The 15,694-nt window shown below is 38.7% G+C and overlaps 1 protein-coding gene across 1 annotated transcript in view; it reads right to left on the bottom strand.

Annotated features, from left to right (window-relative positions):
• LOC124123401 overlaps positions 1 to 15,694 on the bottom strand; it is a 39,450-nt gene that overhangs the window by 877 nt on the left and 22,879 nt on the right. Inside the window, exon 2 of the mRNA XM_048391908.1 lies at positions 610 to 1,317. Coding sequence (XP_048247865.1) covers positions 610 to 1,317 — 708 coding nt within the window. The remainder of the gene's footprint in view (positions 1 to 609; positions 1,318 to 15,694) is intronic.

Genomic DNA, 15,694 nt, shown 5'->3' with positions numbered 1-15,694 from the left:
ATATCCTTAGTGATATAGTTTCATCTAATCGTATGTTTCCTTCTTTTCCTTCAACTTTGCTATGGGTGAGGGGAGGTGAAATGGGGTTTAACGTCGCGTCCAAGATTATTGCACTTATATAGCGATGTGCATGCACGTGTGTGTGGCTGCTTGTACTAGTCTGGACTGATGCCGATTTATAGTGCTAGCACACTGAGATACCATGCCGCAGTTTAACATGAATACTCCACTCAGACACAGTATACTGACTCCGAGCCGACCAGTCCTTCTGTAAGCCCCTAATGCCGAGCGCCAGACAGGGTAACAACAAGTACCATCTTTTAACGTCTTTTTGTATGACGCAGCCGGGGAGCTATGTACATGTATATGTTTATGCGAGACTAACGGGATCGTGTGGTCAGTCTCGCTGACTTGGTTGATGCATGCCATCGATCCCAATTGCGTGGATTGATGCTCAAGATATCAATCACTGGATTGTCTGGTCCAGACTCGAATATTTATAGACCACCGTCATATAGCTGGAATATTGCTGAATGCGGAGATATACATAAAACAAAACCAAGCAAGTTCAAACCTCAAGATCTCACACAATGAATCATTTGAACTTACTCTGTGGTACATTTTCATTCATGGCTCCATCTTTCATATTCCCCGTAACAAGCAGCACCATAGCAGTATATACATGACGAACCAGAGAATCCCCAACAAACAGAAAGGTGCTACCACTGAGGATGCTGCAAGCTTCTTGGGGGCTGTGTTCCTTGTAGCCGTGTCTTGGTTCTGAAGGAGTCCAGGTGGAATATTCAGCATGTTTCTGCTGCCTCATGTCGTAGCAATCAGGACACACACATTCCTCCACAGACTTCATGGCACATTTATTGTTGAAGCAGCACGGGGTTGTTCCTTTAGGATCACACAAGGCTCTTATCCACTCAGCAGTTTTAGATCCGGTGTGGGTAACATTTCCACAGAGGCCATCAATCCTTTGATAATTCTTAGGTAGGGTGTATCGGACATTCACGTCAGACAGAAAGTTCAAAATATCTTCATCTTCCCTTTTTGTCAAAGGACGTGTTTTCCAGTGTCCTGTCAACAAATGCGATAAGATACTCGAATGTTGATCGAATGGTGTGATGTTTTTAGGTAAAGGATAAACCGATATGCCGATTGCTGGCGGATAGATTTGGAACATATGACTTGACATGTTGCTGAGCATGTCAAAAGTCATAACGCGAGGGCCGCCCATGTACGTAACAAGAGTTACAAACGATGCTGTCAATAACATCATAACGAATATCTTCTTGTATGAAGCCATGGCTGAAACAAAACAAAACGAAACTTATATTCATTGTTTTGACATGTTATATATGAAAATTAACATTGAACAGCTTTCTTATGGCACATAGTTTGAACAGCATGCGTAGTAGAAAAGATACGAAGCAAGAGACGAGGTGCAATGTAGACACAAAAGGCTGTAACTATAGTGAAAGCTTTACTACGGCCCTGGATGGTGTAACCCTGGTCAAACAACTTTTGAGCAAGAGACGAAGTGCAATGTAGACACACAAGGCTGTAACTATAGTGAAAGCTTTACTACGGCCCTGGATGGTGTAACCCTGGTCAAACAACTTTTGAGCAAGAGACGAAGTGCAATGTAGACACACAAGGCTGTAACTATAGTGAAAGCTTTACTACGGCCCTGGATGGTGTAACCCTGGTCAAACAACTTTTGAGCAAGAGACGAAGTGCAATGTAGACACAAAAGGTTGTAACTATAGTGAAAGCTTTACTACGGCCCTGGATGGTGTAACCCTGGTCAAACAACTTTTGAGCAAGAAACGAAGTGCAATGTAGACACACAAGGCTGTAACTATTGTGAAAGCTTTACTACGGCCCTGGATGGTGTAACCCTTGTCAAACAACTTTTGAGCAAGACACAAAGTGCAATGTAGACACACAAGGTTGTAACTATAGTGAAAGCTTTACTACGGCCCTGGATGGTGTAACCCTGGTCAAACAACTTTTGAGCAAGACACAAAGTGCAATGTAGACACACAAGGTTGTAACTATTGTGAAAGCTATACTACGGTCCTGGATGGTGTAACCCTGGTCAAACAACTTTTGAGCAAGAGACGAAGTGCAATGTATACGCAAAACAGAATGCCTAGTAGAAAAGATACTCTCATGACTGACAAAACCGATTGTTTGCTTATTGCCTTATATGCAAACATAAAAGACCATTAACTGTGTAAAACTAATCATTAACTTTATACGACATGCTTCGTGTATTTTGTGGTATTCTTACTCTGACTTTGACCAATGCACATCAAGAATTTTCAGAGGTTTCAAATCACAATACCAACCTCCAATTGAAACAGCATCATTTGACGGCTGAATCACCGAAGAAGATAAAATACTTCGAAATACTGATATTCACAATTTTCGGAATAAAACCGTGGCCCAAACTACATGGTATTTCTCAATATACAAGTTATGCATTAAAAATTGCATTTTGTTCTATTGGTGACAGTCATTAGTACAAGACATTCTGTCATCTTGTTAACGGATCTGATGTTTTTATATTCCTCCCAAACAATTAGCCCACGTTGCACAAACGGTCGACCCGTGAAGATCCGTGGTAGAATATGTCTTCAGCAACTCAAGCATGCCGTAAAGATCGACTAACGGGATCGGGTGGTCAGGCTCGCTGCCTTGCTTGATGTATGTCATCGATCCCAATTGCATGGATCGATGCTCATGATGTCTATCACTGGATTGTCAAGACAGGACTTCATTATTTACATACTGCAGTCGTATAGCTGGAATATTGCTGAGAGCGGCATTAAATAATAACAAAAAAAACAAAAACACAAACGGCCATTTCAAAATATTTCAGGTTTCAAATAACTGCTTGTATTCAAAAGACAAATTATCACACAATGTGTAAATATAAATATAAAATGTCAACGCCTATGAATAATCAGTCTCGATTATATGCCAAAAGAGTTTCCAATGGGCGTAAAAGGCAAAAACAGCGGTGAAAATTACATGTGTATGAATGGATCACTGAAAATCAGTGATGACACGAGGTGTTCGCGAAAAGGGTAAGCATGTCCTGCCCTACCGGTAGCATGAAGAATCTTATCCAGAGATTTATTTATTTTTGTAAAGCAAACTACCATAATTATCCTAAAATGAGGACACTTTTTGTTAAACACATGATATTATATACTAGCAACCAGGTTAAGTAATCATTTGTGTTTGCATTTGCTACAGCCTTTTACCCTTTATGAGAACCTCCATCTACAGAATAAACACCTTCAAGTCTGATGACACTTGTACCATCATTTCTTGAATGGAAGAGGTTCTGGGTTATCCGACTTGTAGCTCGCAAGGGTGATGCAAGTACAATCATTTCAACATATATGACCACATAATAAATGCAAGTCAAAATAAACTCAGAGAGTTTTAAATATAGTTTGAGAGTTTGACTAGCAGAGGGACATAATCACTTTGTATTAGATATATACATTTTTCAACCATTTGGGGTTTAAATGCGACTAATTAGTCCTGTTTTAATTATGTATTTGCCTAAGGCTTTGAATTTTTCTAATAATTTTGTTGATTAAGGATTGATTCTAGTGTTAGTGCGGTTTTAAGATTTAGGGTGGTCTGTAGTGTTGTTGGATGTGTTTGGTAGTGTGTGCAGTGAATGAGTACGTGTTCTGGTGTTTCTTGTTGTTTGCAATGTGGGCAGTTTCCTGTTGTGTGTAGATTAGCTATTTTACGGTGATTATTTAGTTTGGTGTGGCCTGTTTGTAGTTCCTCTCACTCTATATTTCACTAATTAGATCCAAACTAGACTATGGCAGTGCCATTTACGACACCCTAAACAACTCTCTCATCACAAAACTAGACTCAGTCCAGTATCAGGCCCTAAAACTTATTACACGAACTCAACATGGCACCTCCTCAACCTCACTCTAGGCCTTAACAGGAGAAATGCCACTTAAACTACGGATGGAACAACTTACCCTAAACTTCTAAACTTTGACGTCCAAATCAAACCCTCTAATCGAAAACTTAATAAAAAATAATATTAGCCCTACAAACCAAGCCCTAGCCCGGAAAAATCGACTACTTACTCCAATTTCCCAAAGAATAACCAATTACCTAAATGAACACAAAATAAATAATCTTAAACAAAACAATAAATCATCCAATATCTTCACTCCAAAACTTAAAATACCAAAACTAGACACAACGCTAGCCGATACGCTAAATAAACAGACCGATCCTAACATCGCTTAAACCACCACACCACCTAGCATACATACACGAAAATTGGCCAAATTAGTGTCACATATACACAGACGGATCCTCAGATCCAATCTCAAAACAAACAGGTTTTGGAGTCCACATCGCACAACCAACCAAAAACACCCTTACCCTTATCTTATCGACTCCCAAACAACCAGTCCATATTCATGGCCGAACTCATGGGCATGGCCTCAGCACTACACAATCAGCAATCTAAAAAACACCAAAACATCCTCATCCTAACCGACTCACTAGACTACAAGCCCTCAAAAATATAAACACTAAAAACCGCCCCAAACTAATAAATCAAATACTCAAAAGCACAAACAACTTAACTAAGGCAGGTAAACAAATAGAGTTCATTTGGACCCCCGCCCACGTAGGAATCTTTGGAAATGAAAATGCAGATAAAGCAGCAAAGTTATCCCTTAAACTCCCAGAAATAAGCTTAAACTTACCCAGCTCAAAATCGAAATCAAAAGTGTCACTAAACAAAAAATCAACAAAAAATGACAAAATATATACCCAAACTCAAATAGCCAAATCAAGTACTAAAAGTACTAAAAAAAAAAAAACTACCACTATCAACCACCCAACACACACAGCTCCCTTAGTTCGTCCTTCACCCACTCTTGGCATTCATTCCAAATCTCAAAATTTCAAAATCACTATATAAGCAACCCCTAAGGCCCCCTCCTGGGTTGCACAAACTCACTTTTCCCCTTTTTGGAAACACATTAAATGGCCTCGCCGGGCCTGTGTGCGACATACGCTTGCAGTCGGAAAGCGCACGTTAAATCTCCAATATAAGTGAGCTGTACGCATATTCTGATAAGATGAAGTATGAGATCCGTTCCTACCTCTCCACATGAACATATCCAGGTTGGTGTACAGGTATCAGATGACTGAAGGCAAACTTCAGAAGGAAGGCTTCTAACTTCAAGATCCTAAATTCGAAGCATAAGCACAAGATAGCTAGAAACCCGTCAGAAGGTAGGATTTCCACCAGTTTTGCGTTAGTTGTTGAGATAGTTACCTCCCCTTATCTTACACTCGACATCTGGCGTGAGGTCGATTACTTCCCATGTGCTTTATTCAATGCTAAAGGTCACAAAATGAATAACTTTTTCGTTGGATTCGCTCCATCCGCTTCGATTTTAAAAACAAATTGTTCTTTCAGACGTGTCTACCATTAATGACATGTGTATAGTATTGTAGTCACGGCCACGGCATTATGGCGTGATATGGAGTACATGATGACGCCAGACCATGCCACCATTGCCCATTTGTTGAAAGACAGCGGCTCTCTATATGTAACTCATTCCCCACAATATAGCTTTTAAATTATGGATAATAAAGAAATTATTACACTCTGTATGTCATACTGATTCTACGAAACTCGATTCAGAAATCATATCTTTACAAATCAGTATATTCAGCAAGTTATGTTTGCTATGCAGTAGTATATTATTTAACTGTCTCTCCCGAACAAATGAGTGGCTCTGTACACTAAAATCTGTCATGAGAATAGAATAGAGTAGAGTTAATAACAGTGTCTTCTACTTTCAGTTCGCGACTTGAGAGTTGTCACCGACCACGCAGAGCGAATACGGATCGGGAAGATGTGCCATGAAGGATGTGACACCTCTACAGACGCCAGGGCTATTGGCGGACACATTGGGAGAGACAAAACTCTGGGCAAGATATTGGAAAGGTAACATAGTCAATGGAAGATTCTGTTTATTGGCCCAATAGACTCTGCGTTGTAGTGATAACAGCTATAAAAAGCTGACACTGTTCTGTGCATAGGATAACTTGAATGACTCGAGAATATTTGATAAAACCTGTAAGTTAAAAGCAGCTCAAATATCTCAAATGTAAAATGATGGGTTTTACTTCCAAAATAATTAAAAAAATTAAATCAAAGAAAATTAAATGCTTACAACATAAACTTCTTCAACGATGAGAATGTTTCTCACCGACATTAGCGTGTAGGAGTGTGATGTCCTGGGCAGGAAATGACAGTGTTTTGACTACTCGTCTTTCAATAATTAACGTGTTGGGCATCCCTAATTAACCTTTACAAATTCATGTTAAACCAACACAGGATGTTTTCTCGAAGTGGACAATCGCGAATGTCATAGGGCTGACACGACACGTGTTAATAACTGTCCTAGAACTTCTAAAGGTACTAAACATTCTTCATACCTAACGACTAGTATTATATCTACCTATATACCACTTTATCGTCTCATATTGAGTTAGTTAAAGAAAACACAGTGCTCAAAGTGAAGCCCTTTTCACTCCACATTCTCAACATCGTCTCTATCAGAAGTGCTTGCTTGGCTTGTCTATAGATGTAAACACATTTGATGATACATCTGTGTGTTTTAAGTGGATTTTGACAGTCCGAGACAAGTCGGACCCAACACAAGCCAAACACAAGTATTTATAAAACGACCGGGGGAGGGAATATTCTGAGGGGAGATTTTATTTCGCAGGGCGGGGGAGAGTTTATTTCCAGAGGGGCGGAACTGTACCGGTATAAATTCGCCGGGGAGAGGGGGAAGGGGGAGGGGGGGGGGGGATTTTATTCAGAGACAGTGACTCCACACCTGTTTGCTCCCATCAGATACCAGTCACTACCCGCACTACTTGTCATGTGTTTTGTGTCGCCATTGTCTAGCGTAGCAATATTATGAACATCAAATCACAATAACACTTTTTGAAAACAGACGAATCGTTCGTTGGAATTTACATTTTTAGGTATTCTTTTTACTAAAAGACTAAGCAAGTCTAGATGAAACTAAGCAAGTCAACTTTAGTTGATTCCAAAACAGTAGAAGAGGAAAAGTTCTTTCGAAAAAGAATATGCTTATTTCAAAGAAATGTTTCCATTGACTGCATGTTAGTCTATCTGTCCCCAGATCCTAGGGAATAAATTTGAAACTGACTACAAGTGAAGAATGATGTGACAAGTCTAGATTGCCTAAGTTCTGGTCCTGAAATCAGTCATTGTTCTGGGCTCCATATGGATTCTATTGGGTAGATTTATAATTTTAACTACGACAATTGTATTTCTGGGATGTCGGTTGATTTTAATATGGGTATTTAAAGAAAACAAAATAATATGAAACATATAATTTATTATGGAGCTAAGGTATGTGCACGTGTAAAAACTGTATTTCATAGTCAACCATAGGAGATCTTCAACACCTTATATTGTATATCGTTTTGAAATGTCTCGTCTTATTTCCATATGGTTTAAACATATTTTTATTTCAAAAGAAATCTGGATCGGTAAACAAGCAAAACTTGCTTATGTAAATACCTCTCCGGGTAATAACTTTACAACAGCTGGTTATATATCAGATTATATGTAAGATAGTGCTTAACATAAACATACTAAATGCACAAATGAAATATGTGAAGCCAATACAAGTGGTGTCTGTGAAATAAGGTATAGCAGTTTTCCATTACTACATGCATAAAATTAAGCTACTCGAATCTTTTGCTTTTGACAATGAAATCGTGAACTGATTTAAGAATAGTCATGTTTGTAGAACTGCTAACTAAACTACTGCCATGTAATATCGTTTTTAAATCATACCCATGTGTGTAGAAATACATAGTGTTTCTGATATTATGGTTTTTGGACAGATATAGAAAAAGTGAATTATTTCCATATTGTATTCAATTCCACACATGACTGTACACAACATTTATACATTTTACATGTGTACTAAGGTTACATGGGCAAGTATAACGGTAAACAGAAACATGTGTTTGATCAACAAATTTTAGGTTAAAACATGTGTTATTTTAACGGGAAATGTAAACATTTAGTCTGTTCGGGTGACTAATTCTAACTATTGTTTCCTGAATAAAATATTATTTAAAACACATTCGTTTACCTCGTGCTGAAATGTGTGGCCCGCTCAGTATCACACTTCCGGCATACACTTATTTTTTGGTGTCATCTGGCACCAGATGTTGTAAAATATTAACTGATACTTTTGTCGAAATCAAGCATAGAAATGTCAACAATCAATAGTAGAGAATAACCAGTTTTAATTTTCCAACGAAACAAATACCTTTTGATCATTGAAATTTGTTTTGCAGATGTTCGCAAAAATACGCTGTTGCCTCATATGAATAGATGAAGTAAGCTCTTGTTTGCCAGCTGGGGCCATGTCAATATCTCATTATGTAATTATCTGTACATGTACATGTTGAACGCATTAACAGAGAGTACTGCCATCTGGAAACGTTTCTGCAAACGGAGTAGACATTTGGGATTCCTATTTATGCACACGAAGATGTTTCATTTATCACAATATGCCTGTGTTTGTTTGAAGGGAACACGTACTCCACCGACTTTGCTGTAGGCTTCAATGCAGGGTTGGAGTACATAAAGACTATTCAGAGACAATAAATTCAATTAATGCATCAGTGCTACTACCAGTGCAAATAAAGAATGCTTATATGTTTATAACAGGTTATGTCTTTGTGTGTATATACTTCACATAAATAAAGTACAAGTTTACTTTTCAACAGTATTATTTACATAAAGTACTTTTCTACTTTTCTTACATCACTCCATTCTAATACTTAGGTAACATAGGGTAGACCAGTCAGTGCCTGCCGCCATGACCTATGTTGTTTTAAGGTGTGTGACAAATGGGACGTGAAACTAATGGGGGATACCGATCATTACATTGGCCAAGTCTGACTAAGGGGGATTCCCTCTACTTGTCACTTCTCAACCGGTACTCACAGCGTTGTGTGTCCCCCAGACCCAAGAGAATAAATTTGAAAGGGACTCCAACTAAAGTCAAGAATGATTTGGCAAGTCAAGATTGCCTCAGTTCTGGCAGTGAAATGAAGCATTGTTCTGGTCTCCATTTGAATTCGATAGGATATATCATAGTTAACACTATCGTTTATTTACTATATTCAAAACTTGTATATACATTACTGCAATGGACATGTACATGCTCATGATCACGCACCAAGTATTATCAATTGTGTATTATCGATTGTGCTGTGAATTTAACTGGTTCCATCAATATCTTTCCTGGTTGGTCTATCCATGTTTGATTCAAAAGCAATTTGTTATTTAATTCATCGAATCATGTAGTCTAAAGTATACAAGTTCATACAAAATATATAGTTTTAATGGCATTCCAAGAGAAGATATATATTTGCCATCGTTTACTTGTGGGCCTGCGTTTCGTTGTGTTCATGGAAAAACGTTCCCGTGAGTCAGTACGCTCATGCCACAAGTCCGGTTTGGCCCTTCGATCGGTCGGAGCCACCGCCCACCGCCCGTCGCAGCTGGCCTTTAGTTATATCATCTAACAAGGCTAATACATGTCCTAAGCGAACAAGAACCTAATCAGTGAAGGGTCCTTTATCTTACTTATTCGACTGCTTAATATCTCAACTCACAGCTGGTTAATATTCATTTTGCGCTAAATATTCCAAACAGTGAGTGAGTGAGTTGGGTTTATTGCCGCTTTTAACAGTATTCCAGTTATATCGCGGCGTGTCAGCTTAATGTGGGAGGAAAGCCCGAAGTGATGCAGGTCTCAGACGTTTACTACTTCGGTGAAACCCACGAGCACGGGTATGGTGCTGCCAAACCTAGAAACATAATCGGGGCGAACCGGGATTCGAACCCACGATCATAGGTTTCTGGCGTGCCCAAGGGACGCAACTCTGCACAGCGAATCGCGGCGCCTCAGACGACTGGGCCACCCGTGCCCCCTAATCCAAACAGAGTGAGTGAGCTGGTTTGAACGACGTATGTACGGGGCCTCTATTTGAAATGGCAACAGTTTGAAAAAGTGTGTGTGCTGCACTCAGCAATATTCCCGTTATAGGACAGTTGTCTTATAAGAACTGCACTAAGAACAACAATTCACGCCATCAGCGCACGTTGACACGCCCACAACTACTTGCTTTCAGTCATGAATTGCCTCGCACTATTAGTTTAAGTTTGCTAGGGACCAATTCCGATTCCGATATACCGATATATTTTAAGCTGTATTTTTTTTTTTTTCTTTTTTTTTAACCTTAAAATGTGTGTAATGTCAAACATGCATGAGGGCGAAAATGTCCCTTGTGTTGTACTTGTTGTTTCACACGAATGTATAAGAGTGCCCACATAATGTACAACGATAATGTACCCGTGAACGTGGAAAGATTAAACGTACACACAGCATATGGGATTAACTACAACACGCATTCATAGGCTCTCGACGAATAACAGATACAAAATTGTCAGATTGATACAGGAATCAACAGAAAATCGGTTTATCTGGTTATCTGTTAGAGAACACAAAATTATTACATATACTTAATTGTGATATTATAGTTTGCGTTAACAAGAAAGAAATGTTTTAAACCCAGTCATCAGGTAGTTCACGTTCACTCGACTATGACATATTCGCTAATTTTTATTATGGAACAAAATATCGCAGTGCAGAGTTTTTAGAACTCTAAACATGCACGAGGTGATGATTACGCTTATCTAGACTTGCCTATTATAATAATAGAACTATAGAACTAATTGTAGGACTTATCATTCAGTACAGCCTTGGAGCAAGGCTGACCACAGAGAGTGGGGAGAGGCTTGCGATTGGGAGACGGGCAACAGGAGCAATTTTAAACTCCAACTTGACGTGTGTAAATAAAATTATGCCGAATCTCCCTACTGTTGACAATAGAGTGAGTGAGTTGGGTTTAACGCCGCTTTTAACAGTATTCCAGTTATATCGCGGCGTGTCAGCTTAATGTGGGAGGAAAGCCCGAAGTGATGCAGGTCTCAGACGTTTACCACTTCGGTGAAACCCACGAGCACGGGTATAGTGCTGACAAACCTAGAAACATAATCGGGGCGAACCGGGTTTCGAACCCACAATCATAGGTTTCTGGCGTGTCCAAGGGACGCGACTCTGCACAGCGAATCGCGGCGCCTTAGACGACTCGGCCACCCGTGCCCCCCTGTTGACAATAGAACCACATATGTCAGAATGAATCGGACCATATCTTACAAATAAATTGCAAATATGATTGAAAAGAGAAACCGACTTAATGCTGGAACAAGAACGATACATGTTTAGATTAAGAATAAAGTAATTAGGAAGAAATATGATGCTGAGAGCTATAGTTTCATCCACCAATAGAGGGTTTAATTGGGAAAATATTAGAATGTTTGTAATAATTTACTTTGCTTCCACACATACGCCCTGATTTTTGAAGACGTGATTGTGTGCATGTGACATCAATATTTCAGCTATATTTCAGTGACCTGTAGATTACCGAGGCATACCCATTCGCACAAGTGGTTGACAGCATGAACAACAATGCATGTCCTTGTTTCAGGAGACGATTACACACAATGAAACATGTCACAAAATGGGTATTAATCTTGTATTTATCACTACTGAAATTACATTACATTACCCCCTATCAACATGAAGTTGTTCCCCTTGTACGTCACGTTTTGTAGTCACGACATCCCTGCACATCCAACCGCCTGTTTCATTTCGATAGGGGGCGGTCGGGTAGCCTAGTGGTTAAAGCGTTCGCTCGTCACGCCGAAGACCCGGGTTCGATTCCCGACATGGGTACAATGTGTGAAGCCCATTTCTGGTGTCCCCCGCCGTGATATTGCTGGAATATGGCTAAAAGCGGCGTAAAACCATACTCACTCACTCATTTCGATAGTGTAGTGTAGTTGGTTGTATTTGCGCGTTGGCTCTTCGTCAGCGTTGAATTATTTATGTCAAATAAATACCCTCGTTCTTTCTTTATGAACATAAACGTTGGTACGACCTCTGGGAAAGATTTTATCATTTCATTATGTTATTACCTATTTGCTAGTCCATGAAATGAACAAGCCAAAATTGTTTTTAATTCAATACCTTGTCATTATGAATGAATTATAGATTGGACACCTCCCCACACAGACATTTTCCCACAATTCACTACGAATAGAGGGTCAATTCTCCACACCCATCAATATATATATGAATGAGAATTAATTTATTGCATAGATTGCATACACATCTCACAAAGATGGGATACATTTTGCTTAAGATTGAAACAGTTAGCAAACCATTTGCATTCTGAATAGTGGAGAATGTTGGAATTGACTTAACATGGAGAAAGCATCAAACAAGTGATGGATGTGACAGATCGCACAGGCGCATTACCTTGTGATCATGTTAACGTTACTCTAAACAGTTTCGGAGAACTGAAAAAATAGGAACTGATTTAAGTTGGAAAGTGAGAGAAGAAATAAGTAGTCAATGTTTTTCATAAGAAGCTCTCCGTTTGATAAACAACAGTTGTTATTTTAGTACTTGTCTGGAGGAATCCCATTTTCAAAACCTTCTCTTACTCTGTAACAGGTTATAATGTAAACATGGAAACAAAACGATGAACGTGCAACACAACATATCCATGGATTTAATAATCAGCTTATTGTTCATATAAATGTGTTGAAATTACTTAAAAAAATGTATGTACATGTATATTATATACCCTGTGGACACTTCTTCTTTTGTTACTTCCACAGCGATGCGAAAAGCCACCACAGACACGACATGGTAGCTACGCGAGTAATGCGAGTAACACTTGTCTCCTAAGTTCTCAGCTTCATAATGTTTTACACAGGTAGTATATTTAACCAACTTCGTAGTGTCTATGCAATATCGTATTCTTGGATTCAATTATCCACAATTAATTAGAATGTTTCATATCTACAAAAATATATACAAGCTTGGTATTTGCCAATAAAACAGTTAAATATTTGCCCATAACACATATTTATTTGCTTAATTGCGTCAGTGAGGTTAACGTTTATCCACGCTTGGTGTGGCAGGTGGATATTGAACATTATGATAGCGTCAGCAGGGATTGTAGAGGTCATAAGACATAACTTTACACAAGACCAAATAGCGTCCATTCCAATTTGGAATGAACGTTGGAATGCTTTGGAAAGATCGCTCATTCCAAACTTTCCAAAGCTTGGAAGGATCGATCTTTCCAGAAAATCCAAAATTGGAATGGCAACATTTCCAAACATATTTCCAACACAGGAAATGTTTGGAATGGCTTGGAATGGTTTGGAATGGTTTGGAATGGTTTGGCATGGTTTGGAAATATGGTTAGAAGGAACAAGTTAAAATATGTTTTATCAGTAATTTGAACAATAAAAAGACTATGAATTATTTATTGAGTTTAAACTATATATAATAAATAATAAATTTATCTCAAACATTTACTACTTGTCTGTCTAGCGAGGGGCTTTTACAGTCGCATTCTCCCTAAGGTGAGAGAGAGACCCGCACTTGACTCGCAAAGACACTTACTTACTTACTTATATTGGAGATTTAACGTGCGCTTTCCGACTGCAAGCGTATGTCGCATACGGGCCCGACCAGGCTATTTAATGTGTTTCCAAAAAGGGGAAATGTGAGTTTGGGCTTTAGGGGTTGCTTATATAGTAATTTTGAAATTTTGAGATTTGGAAAGAATGCCAAGAGTGGGTGGGGGACGAACTTAGGGAGCTGTGTGTTTTGGGTGGTTGTTAGATAAGGTAGTTTTGGTTTTATTATTTTATTTGGGGTTTAAATGCGACTAATTAGTCCTGTTTTAATTAGGTATAAACCTAAGGCTTTGAATTTGTCTCATTTATTTTGTTGATTTAGGATTGATTCTAGTGTAAGTCCGGTTTTAAGATTTAGGGTGGTCTGTAGTGTTGATCGGTGTGTTTGGTAGTGTGTGCAGTGAATGAGTACGTGTTCTGGTGTTTCTTGTTGTTTGCAATATGGGCAGTTTCCTGTTGTGTGTAGATTAGCTATTTTACGGTGATTATTTAGTTTGGTGTGGCCTGTTTGTAGTTTAGTAATTATTCTGTCGATTTTTTTGGATGGGTGTAGTATTTTTGGTTTATTTAGGTGTTTTTTTAGTACTTTCCTGATTTGGCTATTTAAGTTTTGGTATATATTTTGCCATTTTTTGTTGATTTTTTGTTTAGTTAGACTTTTGATTTCTGATTTGGAGCTGGGTAAGTTTAAGCTTTTTTCTGGGAGTTCAAGGGATAATTTTGCTGCTGTATCTGCCTTTTCATTTCCAAAGATTCCTACGTGGGCGGGGGTCCAAATGAAGTCTATTTGTTTACCTGCCCTAGTTAAGTTGTTTGAGCTATTGAGTATTTGATTTATTAGTTTGGGGTAGTTTTTAGTGTTTTTATTTTTGAGGGCTTGTAGTCCACTGAGGGAGTCGGTTAGGATGAGGATTTTTTGTTGTTTTTTAGATTGCTGATTGTGTAGTGCTGAGACAACTAATAGGTCTCAAGATTTAGTATTCGGCTGGATGGCAGCTGCCATTTAATTACAAAACAAACTATTCTCCAGTTAAAGTCCTATCCTTTTATCAAAAAATCTGTGAGAGTGATCATCATTAACGAAACTCATTCTCATCAAAGAATACAGAACAAATGAAGAATCAGATGCATACATTTATTGCCATGCTTCATTCATCACGAAGTAGATTTACATACATTTGTGCATAACACTTAAACTGTGATAATGAATTTTACCATTGTCCATATTATATTATAAATATTAACCATAATATGGATTTCCGAATATATAAACGACGCCAACGTTGATATTTCAGACAAAAACAAAGTCAGCTGTCTTTTAACGTTCAGGGGAAAAGGGTTTTCTTTCACAATTGAACATTTGTTTTCACCAAAGGACAATCAAATCAAGCCAAAAACACGAAAAATACACATATATGGTTAGCGACCGTCATTATACAGCGAGGGGGGAAATATTATAGGCATAAAAGTACAGTAATTAACAACTAATTAAAGTAATTAACAATTCATTAGGACACCTACGTGATTGTATATAAAGGTCAAGAAGAGGAGTTGAAACCAGTAAGATGTAAACATAACACATTGATATATATATAGGAGACGGGCAGCTCTGATAGTTGAAGACTACGGGAGCATACTTGGCCACGAGTAACTAGGGGTGAGGGTAGTAGGTCGAGGGCTACACATTAATGAAAAACAAGTGGAACAGAGATGAGAGGGGCGGAAACGTCAGGGTCTTGAGACATATATGGTATTGGGGGAGGGGGGGGGGGGGGGTGGGGGGGGGGGATATTTAGAATTCCAAAAGGGTGAGAAGCTACATCATGGCAAGTCTGAATAAGGTGCTGGTTATTAGATAAGAGTGGGTTAGAATGATCTAGTGTAGGGGGGAAAGGTGGTTGACCAATGATAGATGGAAAAATGAGTAGAGCTGTGACGTAGGTACCGGTTTAAAAAGGGGGAAAAGCCCCAAAT

This window comes from Haliotis rufescens, unplaced genomic scaffold, assembly GCF_023055435.1.
Source record: "Haliotis rufescens isolate VD_foot unplaced genomic scaffold, xgHalRufe1.0.p SCAF_101, whole genome shotgun sequence".
Lineage (NCBI taxonomy): Eukaryota > Metazoa > Mollusca > Gastropoda > Lepetellida > Haliotidae > Haliotis > Haliotis rufescens.
Note: the sequence above shows the minus strand (reverse complement) of the source record. Positions and strands in the feature narration are given on the sequence as shown.